The 18,038-nt window shown below is 35.1% G+C and overlaps 1 protein-coding gene across 1 annotated transcript in view; it reads right to left on the bottom strand.

The window, feature by feature from the left end:
- Nucleotides 1-12,029: 12,029 nt before the first annotated feature.
- Nucleotides 12,030-18,038, bottom strand: part of CCDC85A (coiled-coil domain containing 85A) — a 55,660-nt gene continuing 49,651 nt past the window's right edge. Inside the window, exon 5 of the mRNA XM_011941833.1 lies at nt 12,030-13,943. Coding sequence (XP_011797223.1) covers nt 13,854-13,943 — 90 coding nt within the window. The 3' untranslated portion in view covers nt 12,030-13,853. The remainder of the gene's footprint in view (nt 13,944-18,038) is intronic.

Raw genomic sequence — 18,038 nt, 5'->3', positions numbered from 1 at the left:
TATACACCATGGAATACTATGCAGCCATAAAAAAGGATGAGTTTGTCCTTTGTAGGGACATGGATGCAGCTGGAAACCATCATTCTTAGCCAACTATCACAAGAACAGAAAACCAAACACCGCATGTTCTCACTCATAGGTGGGAACTGAACGATGAGATCACTTGGACTCGGGAAGGGGAACTTCACACACCAGGGCCTATCATGGGGAGGGGGGACGGCAGAGGGATTGCATTGGGAGTTATACCTGATGTAAATGACAAGTTGATGGGTGCTGACTAGTTGATGGGTGCAGCACACCAACATGGCACAAGTATACATATGTAACAAACCTGCACATTATGCACATGTACCCTAGAACTTAAAGTATAATAATAATAATAGTAATAAAAAAGAAGTTCTTCAGAGACAAGGAAAATGAGGTGCATCCGAAACTCAGATCTACATAAAGAAAGGAAGACTATCAGAGAATAAATAAATGAAGGTCACATAAAAACTTCTGTTTTTCCTATTCTTAATTGATCTAACAATAATATTTTGTTCAAAATAATAGCAACAATGTGTTTAATTATGTATGGTTATATGTACATTCACAGAGACTTATGTATGATTGTGTATAAGTGAAACACATGATACAAGGGACAGAAAGGAAAAATTAGAAATATTTTGTTATCATAAGGCACTTCCACTACCCACTAAGTGGTACACTATTATTTAAAAGTGGATTTGAAAGGATGATTACCAGAGGCTGGGAAGGGTAGTAGAGGGGTGAAGGTGGGTGGGTATGGTTAATAGGTACAGAAAAATAGTATGAATAAATGAAAGCATAATAGGGTGAGTATAGTCAATAATAATTTAACTGTACATTTTTAAATAGCTAAAAAAGAGTGTAATTGGATTGTTTGTAACACAAAGGATAAATGCTTGAGGGGACGGATACCCTATCTTCTATGATGTGATTATTAAGCATTGCATGCCTGTATCAAAACTTGTTACACACTCCATAAATGTATACACCTACTGCGAATTCACAAATATTTAAAATTTAAAATAAATTAAAATATAAGTAGACTTGGATTCATTGTAAAAGTATATAGCAAACTCCAAATCAACCATTAAAAAGGTAATGAGGTATAATTTATATTATGAAAAAGAAGAGAAAATGGAGTCATATAAAAGTCTAAATTAAAATCACAAAAGGCAGAAAAAGTATAGAAGACATTAGGAACAAAGAACAAGAATAACAAATAGAAAACAATAACAAATATGGTATATATTAATGCAACTATATCAGTCATCACTTTAAATGCTAATGGCCTAAATACACCCATTAAAAGACAGGGATTGTCAGAGTGATCAAAGAAACCGGACCACAAGAAATACACTTTAATTACAAACACAATATAGATTAAATTAAATGGATGGAAAAAATATATCATGCTAACACTAATGAAGAGAAACTCAGGCAGAAAATCAGTAAAGACACATTTCAGTTCAACAACACCATCAATAAACTGGATATACTTGACATCTATAGACTACTTCAACTAACAATAGCAGACTACACATTCTTCTCAATCTCACTGGAACATTCACCAAGATAAACCAAATTCTGGGTCATAAAACATGTCTTAACAAATGTAAAAGAAAAAAACTCATACAATGACCTGCTCCCAGACAACAGTGGAATTAAACAAAAAATCAGTAACAGAAAGATAGCTGGAAACCGCCCCACTCCCCACAAATACTTTCAGCTTAAACCACAAACCTCTAAATAACATAAGTCAAAGAAGAAATACAAAGAAAAATTTTTAAATACTTTGAACAAAATGGGAAAGAAAATAGAATTTATCAAGATTTGTGAGATACATCAAAAGCAGTGATTAGAGGAGAACTTACAGCTTTGAATGTATATACTAAAAAAAGAAGAAAGATCTAAAGTAAATTATCTAAGTTTTCTACTTAGAAAATTAGAAAAAGAATAGCAAGTTAGATCCAAACTAAGCAGAATAAAAGAAATAATAAACATTTGAGCAGAAATCAGTGAAATTAAAAACAGGAAACCAATAGAGAAAAATCAATAAAAGCAAGAGCTGGTCCTTTGAAAAGGCCAATAAAATTGATTATCCTCTAGTCAGGTTAACCAAGAAAAAAAGAGAGAGGACACAAATTACTAGTATCAGAAATGAAATAAGGGGCATCACTACAGATCCCATGGATATTAAAAGGATAATAAAAACGAATATTATGAACAACTCCATGCCCACAAATTTCTTGATCTAGATAAAATGAACTAATTCCTTGAAAGACACAATCTGACAAAACTCACACAGGAAGAAAAAGATCATCTGAACATGCCTATATCTATTTTAAAAATTGAATCAATAATTAATAATTTTTTAAAACAGCACAAAATCCAGATTTGTTCACTAGTTAATTCTATCAAACATTTAAGTAATAAATTATGCTAATTCTCTAAAATCTCTTTGTATTAGTCCATTCTCACATTGCTATAAAGAACTTCCCAAGACTGGGTAATTTATAAAGAAAAGAGGTTTAATTGACTCACAGTTTAGTATGCTGGGGAGGATTTAGGAAACTTACAGTCGTCATGGAAGAGGAAGGAGAGGCAAGGCACCTTCTTCACAAAGTGGCAGGAAGGAGAAATGCCAAGTGAAGGGGGAAGAGCCTCTTATAAAACCATCAGATCTCATAAGAACTCATTCACTATTATGAGAAGAGCATGGAGGGGGAACCGGCCTCATGATTCAATTACCTACACCTGGTCTCTCCCTTGACACGTGGGGCTTATTGGGATTATAGGGATTACAATTCAAGATGAGATTTAGGTGGGGACACAAAGCCTAACCATATTGGGCTTCTAGAAGATATAAGCAGAGGGAATACTTCCCAAGTCTTTCTATTAGGCTGGCATTATCCTAATACCAAAACCAGACAAAGGCAATACAAGAAAAGTAACATACAGACAAATACTTCTCTTAAACGTAGGTATAAAAATCATCAAAAAAAAAAATAGCAAGCCAAGCCCAATTATGTATTACAAAAACTATGCACTATGACCAAATAGTATTTATTTCAGGTATGAAAGTCTGGTTCAACATTTGAAAGTTAAATAATGTAATCCATCACATCAACAGGCTATAGAAGAAAAAACACACGATTATATCACTAGATGTAGAAAAAGTATTTGACAAAATTCACCACTCATTAATGATAACAACTCTCAGCAACATAGAAGAGAATTTCCTCAACTTCATGAAGAACATCTACAAAAAACCTGCAGCTACACAGTACTTAAAGGTGAGGAACTAGAAACTTTCCCACTAAGACTGAGTACAAAGCAAATTTGTCTCCTCTCACCATTCCTTTTAACGTCATACTCAGAGTTCTACATAATACAACAAGTTAAGAACAGGAAATAAAATATATATGAGTTGATAAGAAATACATAACACTGTCTTTGTTCACAAATGACATAATTGTCTTTGTAGAAAATCCAAAAGAAACAAACAAAAAACTTCCACAGCAAATAAGCAATTACAGCTTGAAGAGTACACAGTTAATAAGCAAGAATTGATTGCTTTCCTATATGCTATCAATGAAGAATTGGGATTTGAAATTTAAAACACAATACTACTGACATTAGCATCCCAGGCAATAAACTACTTAGGCGTAAATCCAACAAGATATGTGTGAGTCTACATAAGAGAAACTACAAACACAAAAAACTAAATAAGCAAAAAGCAATCCTATGTTCATAGATAGGAACACTCAATATTGTTACCAAATCAGTTCTTCCTAACTTGATCCCAATCAAATTTCAAATTCCAGCAAGTTATTTTGTGAAATATTGACAAACTGATTCTAAAGCTCATGTGGAGAGGCAAAAGGCCTAGACTGATAAACACAATATTGAAGAAGAAGAACAAAGTGAGAGGACCAGCAGTACTCAACTTGAAGGCTTACTATAACGCTATAGTAATCAAGACAATGTGGTGTTGGCATAAGAATAAACAGATCAATGGAATAGAATAGAGAGTCAAGAAACAGACCCATGTAAATATAGTCAAATAATCTTAGACAAAGGATCAAAGACAATTCAATGGACCAAAGAGTCTTTTTGACAAATGGTAATGGGGCACTGGACATTCACATGCAAAAAAAAAAAAGAATCTAGACATGTAACTTACCACCCTTTACAAAAATTAACTCAAAATAAGTTATAAATCTAAAAGTAAAGTCCAAAACTCTACAACTCCTAGAAAATTACAATAGAGAAAACTCTATAACTCCTAGAAGATTACAATAGAGAAAACCTAAATGGCCATGGGGATTGTCAATGACCTTCTAGATACAACATCAAAGTCATGATTTATTAAAGAAATTGTTGATAAGTTTAATTAAAATTAAAAACACAAAGACAATGTCATGAGAATAAGAAAACAAGCCACAGACTGATAGAAAATATTTTCAAAAGCTACATCTGAAGAGGGACTGTTATCTAAAATATACAAAAAAAAAACCCTCAAAACTTAACAATAAGAAAAGCAGCAATACAATTTAAAAATGGGTAAAAGACACCTCATCAAAGAAGATATACAGATGGCAAGTAAGTATATGAAAATACATTCAACCCTGTAAATCGCTAGGGGATTGAAAATTAAAACAACAATGAGATTCCACTACACACCTATGAGAATGGTCAAAATCCAAACACTGATAACACCAAATGTTATAGAGGATGTGGAGCAACAGGAACTCTCATTCATTATTAGTGGGAATGCATAATGCTACAGCCACTTTGAAAGGCATTCTGGCAGTTTCTTACAAAACTAAACATACTCTTCCCATACAATCCAGCAATCCCACTCCTTTGTATTTATTCAAATGAACTGAAGATTTGTGTCTACACAAAAACCTGCACATAGATTTTTATAGCAGCTTTTATTCATAACTGCCAAAACTTGGAAGCAATCAATGTGTCTTTCTGTTGGTGAATGGAAAAATTGTGATGCATCCAAACAATTGAATTTTATTCAGTACTAAAAAGAAATGAGCTACCAAGCCATAAAAAAATGGAGAGAACTTAAATGCATATTACTAAGTGAAAGAAGCCAATCTGACAAAGCTATATGTCACGATTCCAACTATCTGACACTTTGAAAAAGGCAAAATTATGAAAATAGTAAAAAGATCAGTAGTTTCCACGTGTTGTTTGGAAGGGAAGGATGAATAGGCAGAGCACAGAGGACATTGAGGGCAGTGAAACTACTCTGTATGATTCTATAATGGTGAATACATGTCTTTATACATTTGTCAAAGCCTATAGAATGTACAACACTCAGAATGAACCCTAATGTAAATTGTGGACTTTGAGTGGTAATGTACCAATCATTCATTGATTTTAACCATTGTACTTCTCTGATGTGGGATGCCCTTAGTGAGAAGTTGTATGCATGTGGAAATAGAGGTATTGAAACTCTGTATTTTCTGCTCAAATTTTCTCTGAGCCTAAAACTACTCTAAAAATTAGTTCACTAATTTAAAAAACTAAAGAAATTGGTAATTCTAAAGAAAATATTTTTCAGGAAAAGTAGAGATTGTTATACTAGATTTTTAAGAAGCAGGCCCAAATATATGCTATTTATAGGTGATGTACTTTAAATAGAAGCACAAAAGTAATTTGAGAGTACAAAAATTTAAAAAGACACTATGCAAACCAACAAGATTTAGAAAGCTGGTGTGGCTAAAATTTATATCAAATTTAGTAGAATTCAGGGCAAAAAAATGTTATAAATCTAGAGACATTTCATAAGAGTAAATGAGCAATTCCTCAGAAAGATATAGCTTATTTTCTCTTCCTTACATGGGTGTTGGTCACTAAAAAAAATTTTCATCCCAAAATCCATGTCAGCATTGGCTGCTGGAGAGCTCATTCTGAGACAGTAAGGTTGACTCAACATATAAAAATTAATAAATACGACTCACCACAATAACCAAATAAAAGAGAAAAATCAGATGATCAACAAAGTAGACGCAAACGTTTGGCAAAATTCAATACCTGTTAATATTTTAAAAATTCCACCAACTAGGATCTTGGTACTCCTACACCTAGTTTGAACTGTGACTGGGCAATTATAGCAACCGGAGCCTGATAAGGACATGATGACCACAAGATGATTGTCATGAGTGAAAGTCTAGGTTGCCCCACCAACCAAGCCACTTGAACCAACAGAAGTGCTAGCTAAAATTGAGAAAGCTAAAACATTTAATACAGGTGAGGGGAGAAGGATTATAAAAATCAGTTATGGCCTTGGGCTCAACAGCAGCAACAAGAGTTGTAGCTCATCCCAGTAATGCTTGTAAAATTTTCCAAGAAATTATGATGAATTAAGCTATGGCAGGGTAGAGTAAACTTAACATGAGATATAAACTATCAGAGCAACACAAGAGGAGGGACACTAATGGAAAATGCTCCTGTTATGCACAGATCCCCTCAGACCACTCTATCATTTCTGTTTTCCCTAATCCCAGTTTCTATACATTTTGTCACTACACCTGCAGTTCTTCTTTGCCCTACTGCCCTCAGGTTACCGAGTCACTTGTGCAGAAAGGCAGAAGTGTCTGGACCTTACATTCTCACAACCACATGCCTACACCCTTTCTCTTCATTTGGTCCTTTACACTTGAGAGATAGCATGGCAGAATGAAGCCCATCTTACTTGCTCAGGACAAACTCTGAGGTGCAATTTACGCTCCATAGTTTCCTTATACCATCAGGTATAGTTATCCTCCAGGCTGAAGCTATCCTCCAAAAATTTTTCTCTTGCTTAGATTCTTCCCTTTCCTTTCCTACTTCCCCCATTTCCTTTCTGGTTTCTCTGGAGAGCACTGTCCTTGCACAAGAGGAGAGTCTGGTACTGGGACACCCAACCTAAAATATTTTGTTATAAACCTCCACAACACCTTACATTTCTACTTCATATTACTCAACTCATGGGCAATGATTTGTTCAAAGCCTATCTTCCCTACTAGTGTGTAAAGTACATAAGCAGAGGGACCGGGTGCTTTTGTCATCCCTAGTGTCTAAACTACTTTGTGGCACATAGATTCAAACACATGTTGTATGATATATGAATGAAAACAAACCAAGAGTATCACAATTAATTAGTGAATTGGCATGTTTGTGATGTTTTAAAAAGAAACATTATTTGTTTCTTTTTACATAAAAAGGCTTTTATACATAAAAATGCTTTACTGCTTGTAAGTGGATTTAGTACATTGACTTAGGATAGATAAGCAAACACCACTACTAAAAATAGAAGTTCTTAGGAATCCACTTGTGATTTTTCAACCCCTCTGGACACCTTTCTGTAACTGTTATTGGTTTGTTCTATATTTTCTAGTCTGATTTTTCTTTTTAAAAGACAAGACAGACCCAAAACAGAAGCAAAGTCGGTACTAATTGCACCCATTACCAAAGTTATCCTGGGCACTCTTCTCCGTGGGTTCCATCCTTAAAGTTACAGTGAATTGTATGATGTTCAGAGTATCTGATTACTTGAACAACATCAGCAGGGCACAACACATGATGTGAGCCCCAAATCACCACAGTTGCTGTTCACATCTGCTAAGCGGGGCCTTAACAAATTGTTCAGGTCATTAGAGAGGTAAGTGCAGGAAAGAAAACATGTACATTAATCCACACACTGGGAGCTCTTCATTGAAGAAGGAACTGACTGGTGAGTGCTCTTAGTCACTTAATGACACCAAATTGCTACAAGTAGAGTTTCAGAATAATTTTAAGGCAAAGAATACAGAAGAGATGAACAAATTCAAAAAAATCAGAGTCAGTTTTCTATGATAGCATGCCTAGAATTCTAACTACCAAACTGAGCCAATTTGAATTCTTTGTTTTTAAAATCTTTCCTCAAGTCTTCTTCTTCCTCTGTGAGCTGATTACACTTCATCCAATATAAATGCCAATTAAGACGTGTGTGTTAATCATGATACCTTGGCTCCACTTGTACTATCTTCCCTTTGGGAGCAAAAGGAAATTTGCTTCAAATAAAATAATTTGGGCCCCCTGTTATAAGTTGAAGAGGATCTTGGTGAGGAAAAAGTCAATGTACATTGTGTGTAGAGGTATCTTTATAAAAGCCTCATGCTAAAATTTTAGAGGTTGTTATGCCATCTTAGAAAAGAATGAGGACTACGTTTCACTTCATCCACTAAAGAAATATATTATTTGGATATTTTCAACTCAGTTACTAAATCTGTTTAACTATAAATGCAAATTCTTAAAAAATATGTATGTATATATACACACACATATATACACATATACACACACATGCACACATACATATATATGACATATTTATTCCAAACTTTAGATGAACAGTTTATTCACAACAGCAAATGCAAAAAAAGGGGGGAAAAAGTAGAGTTGTTTTATTTCTGTTCTGTTTTTATTGCGGATGGCTTAGTATTTTATTGCGGATGTCTTAGTATTTCCTTAATTCTCCTCCTGTGGAATGACAGTCATTTTTAACTACTGAATGTATCGATATCACAGCTTTTTCAAAAATATTTTTTTGAAAATGCCATTATATATATATATACATACACACATATATACATATATATACATACACATATATACACACACATATATATACACACACACACGTATATACATACGTGTGTGTGTATATATATATATTCTGAGTTACTTCACTTAGAATTATGGTCTCCAACTCCATCCAGGTTGCTGCAAATGCCATTATTTCATTCCTGTTTATGGCTAAGTAGTACTCCATGGTGTGTATGTATACACAAAGAGGGGAGGGCACAAGCAGCTTTCCAATTGGACATACCCACCAGTCTGCCATGTCAACTTATCATTGCCATGGCAACACCTGAGAGTCACCGCCTCTTTCCATGACAATGACCCAATGACCCATGTATACACGCACATACCATGGAGTACTACTTAGCCATAAACAGGAATGAAATAATGGCATTTGCAGCAACCTGGATGGAGTTGGAGACCATAATTCTAGGTGAAGTAACTCAGGAATGGAAAACCAAACATTCTGTGTTCTCACACATAAGTGGGAGCTAAGCTATGAGGAACCCAAAGACATAAGAATGATATAATGGACTTTGGGGATTTGGGGGAAAAGTGGAAGAAGGGGATGAGGATAAAAGATTACACATTGGGTACGGTGTACACTGCTCGGGTGATAGGTGCACCAAAATCTCAGAAATCACACCTATAGAACTTAGTCATGTAACCAAACACCACCTGTTCCCCAAAAGCTATTGAAATGAAATAAATAAACAAAATAGGTCAATTAAAAAACAACTAGGAAATAAAAGGAGAGAAGGATGAAGAGCAAAGGTAGAGAGTGAGAGAAAGCACTGTGGAAACTTACAAATGCAGACTCTATATCCCTTCATTGTCAGACTTTAAAAAATCTTCTGCTGAATTCTAGCAAAAATGAATCTATTTTTATTGTTCTCTTCCTGAATCAAGGAGAGAGCAGTTAAATGTAGGAATCAAAATGCTTAGCTATTGTCAATTATCCCAGGATACCACACAATGCATGTATCCAATTCCTCCTTGTTTGGAGCACCCTTGTAGCCATCTTCCTTTTTCAACAATACCCTTTGTCATGTACTTTGAATTATCAATTCGTTCTTCATTCAGATACTGTTTGTCTCCCTTCTTTCCAAAATTCATCATAACTGCTGGCCCATGGAGCACATTATTTCTTATGGTCTAGTGGGGTTATGCATTTATTTATCAAAATACTGTGTAAATCATTTTTAAGGTTTGAGGCAAGAAAAGGAAGCTGCAGCAGGTACTCATCCTGCCGTTTTGAAATGAACATTTTTTTCTTGTTTACTCAGTGAGATGAAAAACAAATACAGAATTAAATAATTGTAGGGATTTTGCTGTAAAACCTACTGTTCATATGTGAGTATCAGACCAATGTCCTTTTTCCCCCTCCATTCACACAGTCACCATCTGTGATTGGCCAAAAAAGAGCCTGTGGTAGCCTGGATGATGTAAAAAGGACAGAACTTCACAATATTTAACTGCACAGCTAGAATTACTTTATCTGGTAGTGACAGATCTTCAGCACTTACGTGATTTTTCTCTTCCAGTCTAACAGTATAAATTGCACCAGACCACGGGGTCTGGGCTCATATGTCTTCGACATAGGCTCAATGGTGTGTGAAGACCATTGAAATTTAAAATAAAGGCAGCAATAAAAACCTTGCAACAACTCAGCAATATAGATGTTATCTACATACAGCATGTGAGGAAACAGTCTCATTGAAGTTAAATTGCTCAAACTCATAAAGCTGATTATAAAGTCAAATGCTGAACTTGCTGGCCCAAATTCTGCCTCTCTGAAGTCAAATGTTCTTTATTAAATGCTGCGCTTAATACAGCATACTTTAAGATAGCCCCAGCCCAGTGTGATGGCTCTTCTATAACTTCTACTGTATTCACTCTATAATTCCCACCAAAAAAAAAATCTTCATCTTGAGAGGTTGAATCGTATGAAATTACTGTTTTAACAATCCAAACGTGGTCAAATATTGGCAATTTCCTATGGTTCAACCGAATATACTGTCTGTAACTGCGTGACAGGGTGGATAATTTTTAGTCTTTAGAAGGAAAAGAATTAAAAATGTATATTAGCATATGAATTCCTCATAGCAGTGCCTTGAGCTTTGTTGGGCATCTACCTTGATAAGCCAGCTTGAGGTAGGCAGATCCTTTCCAGGAATAGATTCCAACCAAGGTTTCTACTAGGGAAATCAGTTTGTCCCTGATGTAGAGATGGTATGAGGCAACAAGAAGCTTACTACAGAGTGTGAACTGTGGAAATTAGTGGAAATCATTTGGATACTGCTTACTCAGATCAAGAAACTGGATGTTTGAGGCAATCCTATCTCGATCTCAAGGATCAAAAGCTCCAGCTAGCATCCCAGATACTACTCTTACATGTATTTCTTGACAGTAGTCCGCCCTATGAGTCAGGAACCAAAGCTGTGTTTACTCACATGGCAGTGATAGGCATTCATTAAATATTCGTTGGCCTAAGGAACAATCATACCAATTAGACTGTCATTATTTTACTGGATATTACATAAGATGATCTGAATTCCCTACAGTGCCTTAAGCACGAGTTTGAAACTTGAAAGGCATGCATTTCAAAGCTCAGATTCTGATTGCCAGTCTAGCAGCTTCAAAGCTGGTAAAAATACTCTGCCAAGATAGATACATTAACCTTTGTCCCAGAGAAGATCATAAACTAATAACTTGGTCACATAAGAGAATGGTGCCACTCATTTTGATTGATAAAGGTATTAGGCAATAGCAAGATTCAGGCACTTAGTTATTCATCTTCTCTGTCATTTAAAGTTGAGGCTAATACTAAGTGCAGAAAGCCTTATTCCACAATCTTATTAGTGACATCCAAGAAGTATGTGTGTTCTCTGAGCACGTGTGTGTGTGTGTTTTCCTATTGATCTTTTAGTCACATGTATCTATTATGCCTTTCCCAATAATGTATAAGTTTCTTAAAGAGGCCAAGTTTTCCATTTATTTGGTACTTCCCCTCCAAAATATTTCCTTCTGATGACTAATGTTTTAAAAATAAGTAGATAATAATGAAGTTTAATTTTAATCTATATAAATTAAAAGACTAAGAGGATTTTATAACAGAAACATTTTTAAATATTTTAAAATAGCATTTGAAAGCTTTAACTCCATTATAATGGAGAATGGTGCAAGTTGAGGAATATCTGAATATTTAATCCCTCATTATGAGCATATTTTAAAACATGCCTTTGGTTTATGTTTAAGATAATGAATCATCTGTATTACTGTTATTACTACCATCATACAGGAGCATTAGGACATGTAATGACTATTACAAATGGACTTAATTTAGGAAAGACATTTTGAGGAAGACAAAAACACTGTGAGATTAAATAATTTATTACCATTGCTAAGATGAACACATATACTTAATACTCAATTTTATGCAGAACTTTAAAAAAATAGTTTTAATACAGTATCAAAATTTACACAACTTTATTTTGTCAAAAGACCAGTGTCCCTTGTATTAGCTTCTGCAGGCTCTGCTGCAGGCACAAAAGCTTATTTTAAATGTCTTCAGAGTGTAGGAATACAACAATTTAAGGATGAAAGCTTTCCTAGGAAAGAAGGTGTAAATATAGCAAGCAATTTTCTTTTATAGAGTAATAACATTTTAAAATATAACATTTTTAAAGGGAAGCTTAAATCGTTACCCAATTATGATAATTAGAGAGATAATTCTATAGTAAATTAATTCATAAATATTTTCTGAAAATAGAGGGATGATTTTTCATCACAGTAACATTTTTGAAAGTATAACAAAATTCCTTCACAGTCTCCTACTAGTGACAATTAACTCATTGTGTAATGAGCCCATCTAAAACAACAACAGAGAATATCTGCTATGAATCAAATCTCAGAAATGTAGAACCTATCCCAAAACTGGGAATTGTTGCATTTCTACTTTTATAATCTTAAACTACCATAAAAACGTAGCATTCGGTCACAGGCCTCTTGCACATTCATACAAGAAACTATCATTGCATTTGGATAAACACAAAATACCTATCATAGCATTTCCAGTACACACATTCTAATATTATATATATGTATATGTATACCAAAAATAAGAAATAAACTAAGCAAAGCTAGCACACCTCTTTTTCAAACCTCAGGCAATCTGAACAAGAGCTTTTAGCCTCAATAATGAAGGACATGCGTCAGTTTCATAAAATGTTAGATTGCTGCAGTAGGCAAAGAAAGCTTTTTTCATAAATGCAGTGCAATATTTTAAAGTTTACATAAAGTTTATTAAATATACAGCATGTCTAGAAACTAAATTATAGAAATTGACATCTCACAGCTCGAAACACTTAGAAAAATTATGTTTGCTAGTTTTTAGTTGAAATTGTTAATATGAACATCAATGGATCCACTGAATGAATATGAAGGCTCGTATGCCCCAAGATGTGTCTTTATGAAAAACTTATTAAGACGAAAAGAAAAAGATGTATTTCTATTGATCAATTGAAGTCAATGGTACTCTCTGATAAGCACTCTACAAAGTCTTACTACCCTTCTAGCTGGTAGGGAGAATTTACGTGGTATTTTTTAGCACCTCAGAAGTCAACACCAAACTCCAAAAACTTAATCTTATCTTGCATCCAAATTAATTATGAATCTGGAGTCAGTAGTTTGTTGGTTGACCGAAGTATAAGAGGTAGATGCCCAACTCTCAAACTTGGGAAGCTGGAAAATACCTCTTCATATGTTCAATATGACATGGTAGAAAACTCCCACCATTATGTGCAAGGAGTCAACTCTATTCAGAACACTGAGGCTCCACTGGACTCTTAAAACTATGCAGATTTCCCAATTATGATATTATATCTGGGGAGTTAAAAACACTTAGTTCTAATGAAAACACTGGTACCAAAATGGTGATTTTCAAAGCTACTCTTTTTGAGATTTTCAAAGCTACCTTGTTTAAGATTGACTGTTGCGGACATTGAGGTGAGAGACACAGAATATTAGCTTGACGGGAGAAGTTGTACTACAGGTTTTAGAGGGGAGATATGTGCAATGTACAATCACTCCATGTTATTCCATGAGTCCAGGTTTGTGGAAACCCACTGTTTCCTTTTTCTTCTTCTTGTCTTCTATCTCTTTCTGGCAGTGGTGATCTCCTGTTTGAAAAAGAGCGCATCTCACATTGGTCCTTTGTACTGGTTTCCTGACAAATGTTGCCTAATTCCAGGACACGAACCTGCAGCATCTCCAAGTTTCCTCCACACAACCTTAAAAAAAAAAGAAGAAGGAGTGAGTATCTTACTTTTCCTCTTCCACAAGGAGATGTGAGTTTCTTAAGGGTAAATTAAGAGAGGAGCCAAGATGAAGTAAAGACAAGAGACAAAATATCCACATAAATGAGTTCAAATACAAAATAAAATGTGATGACAAGCTTCTTAAAACACAAGAACTACTCAGTAGTTGGGACTACTAAACCTTGTTAATAACCAGGGTCAACATTTTAAAATGATATATTAACTTACTGTAGTTACATAAGTGGTCCCCAACTCTGACTGCACACTAAGCACTTGAGGAGCTCTTAAACAGTAATCCCCATCCTCGAAGATTCTGATCTCACTGGGAGAAGTGAGGCATGGACAACTGCGCTTTTGTTGTCCAAAAGCTCTCAAAGTAATTCTAATGTGTAGCCAGAATTAAGAACACCTTAGCAAGATCATCCTGCTTCCTATATTATACAGCCATAACAAAGGATATCAGTGTTTAATGCGCTGAGGAAAACGAAGGAGCTTTTGTTATTGAGCTATTTAAGTCCTGAGGTGGTAGTCTTAGGGCCACTAGTAAATTTCTCTGGCTTTTTCTACAGAGTGGGGTCATCAGTTGTCACAAATCTTAGCTACCAAGCAATATGATGTCTCGGATTTCCAAAACAGAAAGCATCCAAATGTAGGAAGATGATAAGAATAAATTCAAAATCACTGAAAGAGATACAATTACAATATGTTAGAAGCTAGGCCACATAGAGAGACAAAAGGTGCGATCAAGAATAATGTAAGCATAAATGTAAAACTACTGAATTTGCTAATAATGTATCAATACACTAACATTGATTGGAATACACACACATGCACATGCATGTATGTGCACATGCACAATAACAGACATACCCTCCCAGACTATTTCACGCAAAGGATTATGATCAGATTGATTGATTGCACAAAACTTTACAATACTCTAACATGAACATAAAACTACTTTGTTCATTAATTATTCACAACTGTTTCTTTTGTTTGCTTTTGTTTTTGCTTTTAAATAGAAGTGGATACTACAGGGAAACACAATATCATTAATAGTAATACACAATATAGGGTTCTGTTTATCTTCATTTCCAAGCCAAAGAAACTATTAATCTCAATGTCTCAGCATATACCAATATATGGCATAAATATCCTGTTGTACTCAAAAGGAGCTGAAGTTAGGGTTCTTAAATATCTGGAAAGGAATTATTAATATATAGCAATGGATGGCTCAAGCTATACACAAGAGAGTTAGGAAAGTCTCATTTCTTAATAAATTGACAAGAGACAAACACTGAATCAAGGAACCAAAGGATGCTACGGACTTTCCTTTTCTAGCCCTTAAATACAATTACATCTATCCAGAATGCTTTGAATGTGTGGTTTAGAAGCAGAGGGTAGACTTAAGGACCTTACAAGGATAACAGACACCAGCACCAGATGATTACAACTCAAAAGTGCAACTCCTCTTCAAATACTGAAATGTAGAATGCAATGAGCTTACCCCAGATATAACTATGTGGTGAAAGGAAACTCTTAAAGAAGGCAGAACCGGCCGGGCGCGGTGGCTCAAGCCTGGAATCCCAGCACTTTGGGAGGCCGAGACGGGCAGATCACGAGGCAGGAGATCGAGACCATCCTGGCTAACACGGTGAAACCCCATCTGTACTAAAAAAAACACAAAAAACTAGCTGGGCGGGGTGGCGGGCGCCTGTAGTCCCAGCTACTCGGGAGGCTGAGGCAGGAGAATGGCGTAAACCCGGGAGGCGGAGCTTGCAGTGAGCCGAGATCCGGTCACTGCACTCCAGCCTGGGCGACACAGCAAGACTCCGTCTCAAAAAAAAAAAAAAAAAAAAAAAAAAAAAAAAAGGCAGAACTTTGAAATAAACCGACAATACTAAGGTTGACACGGGAACGGGAGTAGTGACTTATTAACTAAAAAAGGCATAACAGGTGTGTGTTTGAGACTGTGACTGAGACGACCAATCAAGTATTTCAATTGTCCTCAGGGAATTTACAAGAGCCAAACAGACAAACCTAAAATAAAACAACTACTACAAAAAGACAGATTTACTGTTTCTTAGGGGGCAGTATATTAATTTCTGTAGCACAGTTTGGGAAGAAAATAGCTAACTACATACTAACCCACATGAGGTAATATGAATAATAATCTTTTTGCTGTGTAGATGTCAACAACATCTTATCTCTAGGAGCAATACTAGAAACAACAGGAAAACTTCTATTGTCCCAAATTCTATCGGAGTCTTATAACCCATCTCATATTATGAGAAAGCTTTATTTTTTCTGTGACATTATTATAAAGGCATATAATTTCTCTACTAGAAACCAAGCCTTCATAATTTTCACTAGTTTCACAATTTATCTATGCAACTGCTTTACAATCTGCATTTTTCTTTATTCTGTGGCATTTACTATGTGTTTTTGATCACATAATTAATAATGGTGACAATAAAATTTTTTGATTGTTTCCAAATATATAAAATTGCTTAAGAATCAGATTTGGGTTTGTTTGCATTTTTTCCTCAAATTCTGGGGATCAAAGACAAAAGTAGACAGAAAACATACTCCTAGGGAACTTTTAAAGGTAAACAAGGAGGGCAAGCTTCTGGCTTTCTGAAAGTATCTTATATAGTAAAAAATAAAAATAATACTGTATGGTGCCTTTCAATTCATTTCTGAAAATGCAGGCAAACAAAAAGATCAACATAAAACTAATCAAAATCCAATCCAGTAATGGGTCTCTATTGAGACTAAGATACGAATTTTCTAATGTCCAGAAATTGAAAGGAAGGAAAGGAAAGGGAAAAAAACAATCCTGGAATTTTTTGCAGAAATTCTGGCATTAAGCACCATGGAGATGGCCCCCTCTGTAAGATACATGCTTTTCACTTTTCGTTCCTCAGGAAAGGTCCTCAAAGGAAATCTTGGTGTACTCCTGACTTCACTATTCATTAGAAAATAGTTTGAGCAAGTAACTTAGTTTCTGGATCTTAGTTTCTTCAAACATAGACTTAGAGTGTTTGGGTTCTTACCCAGGGGTTCATATCTGAATCGCCTGAGGTCTGATGTTAAACTCAGAGATCTGAATTATGAAGGAGGTCCATATACTATTCTTTGGACAAACACTGGAGAATGACTTCTATGGCCCCTTCTAGTTCAACAGTTCCTATTGTCTGAACTTTCTCTCTCATTCCATAGTCAATAGACGAGAAGCAACAGGCATTCCTAGGTATGTGGCTCACTTTTTAATATTTATCTGCGGGAAATATTCAAACTGAAAATCTTAAGCACAGGTTGAAAAGCTATAGAAGGTGAATGGTGGTGCATTTAGGAAAGATGATATCTAGAACTAGTGACCTTTTGAAAACAGACAATAGATATGCAGGAAAGAAAAACAAATAACGTAGGAAGAGTTGGAAGAGAAAAATCGGCCACAACACAGGCAAGCAAGAAACTACAAATCTCATTCTAGCACATAAAAAATGCCCAGGGAACTTATGTAACATTTACTGGATTCCAGAAACATCTCGAGGAGGTAGATGAGTAAGTGTCTGAGAAAATCTGGTCCTAATAGATTTAAAGCTGAAGGGTATTTCTAAGCAATTTCACATCCTGATAGGATAGAGAAAAGAATATGAGGATAAAAGCATAATGTAAAGCCAATTAAAATCAGTGTTTAACATGATCAGTGCTTAACCATGATTTCTTGCTTCCTCTACAATATTCCATTTAGCTATTTAAAACTTCACAAATTATATTATTGATTAAATGATACATCCCATGTATATTACTCAAAAAATTAAAATTTAGTCAGGGATTAATAGTAAAATCCAAGCCATATTAATGATTGCATTGAATATGCATCATGAAAATAACATCTCTTTTTTTTCCTGTGGTCTCTGACTTCATGGATAGATTTCTATTTGTCTATCCTCTTTTTTCTTTTCTGAGACAGGGTCTCATTCTATTGCCCAGGCTGGAGTGGAGTGGTATGACCATAGCTCATTGCAGCCTCAAACTCCTGGGCTAAAGCATTTTTCCCTCTTC

The sequence above is a fragment of the Colobus angolensis genome, unplaced genomic scaffold, assembly GCF_000951035.1.
Source record: "Colobus angolensis palliatus isolate OR3802 unplaced genomic scaffold, Cang.pa_1.0 Scaffold201, whole genome shotgun sequence".
NCBI lineage: Eukaryota > Metazoa > Chordata > Mammalia > Primates > Cercopithecidae > Colobus > Colobus angolensis.
Note: the sequence above shows the minus strand (reverse complement) of the source record. Positions and strands in the feature narration are given on the sequence as shown.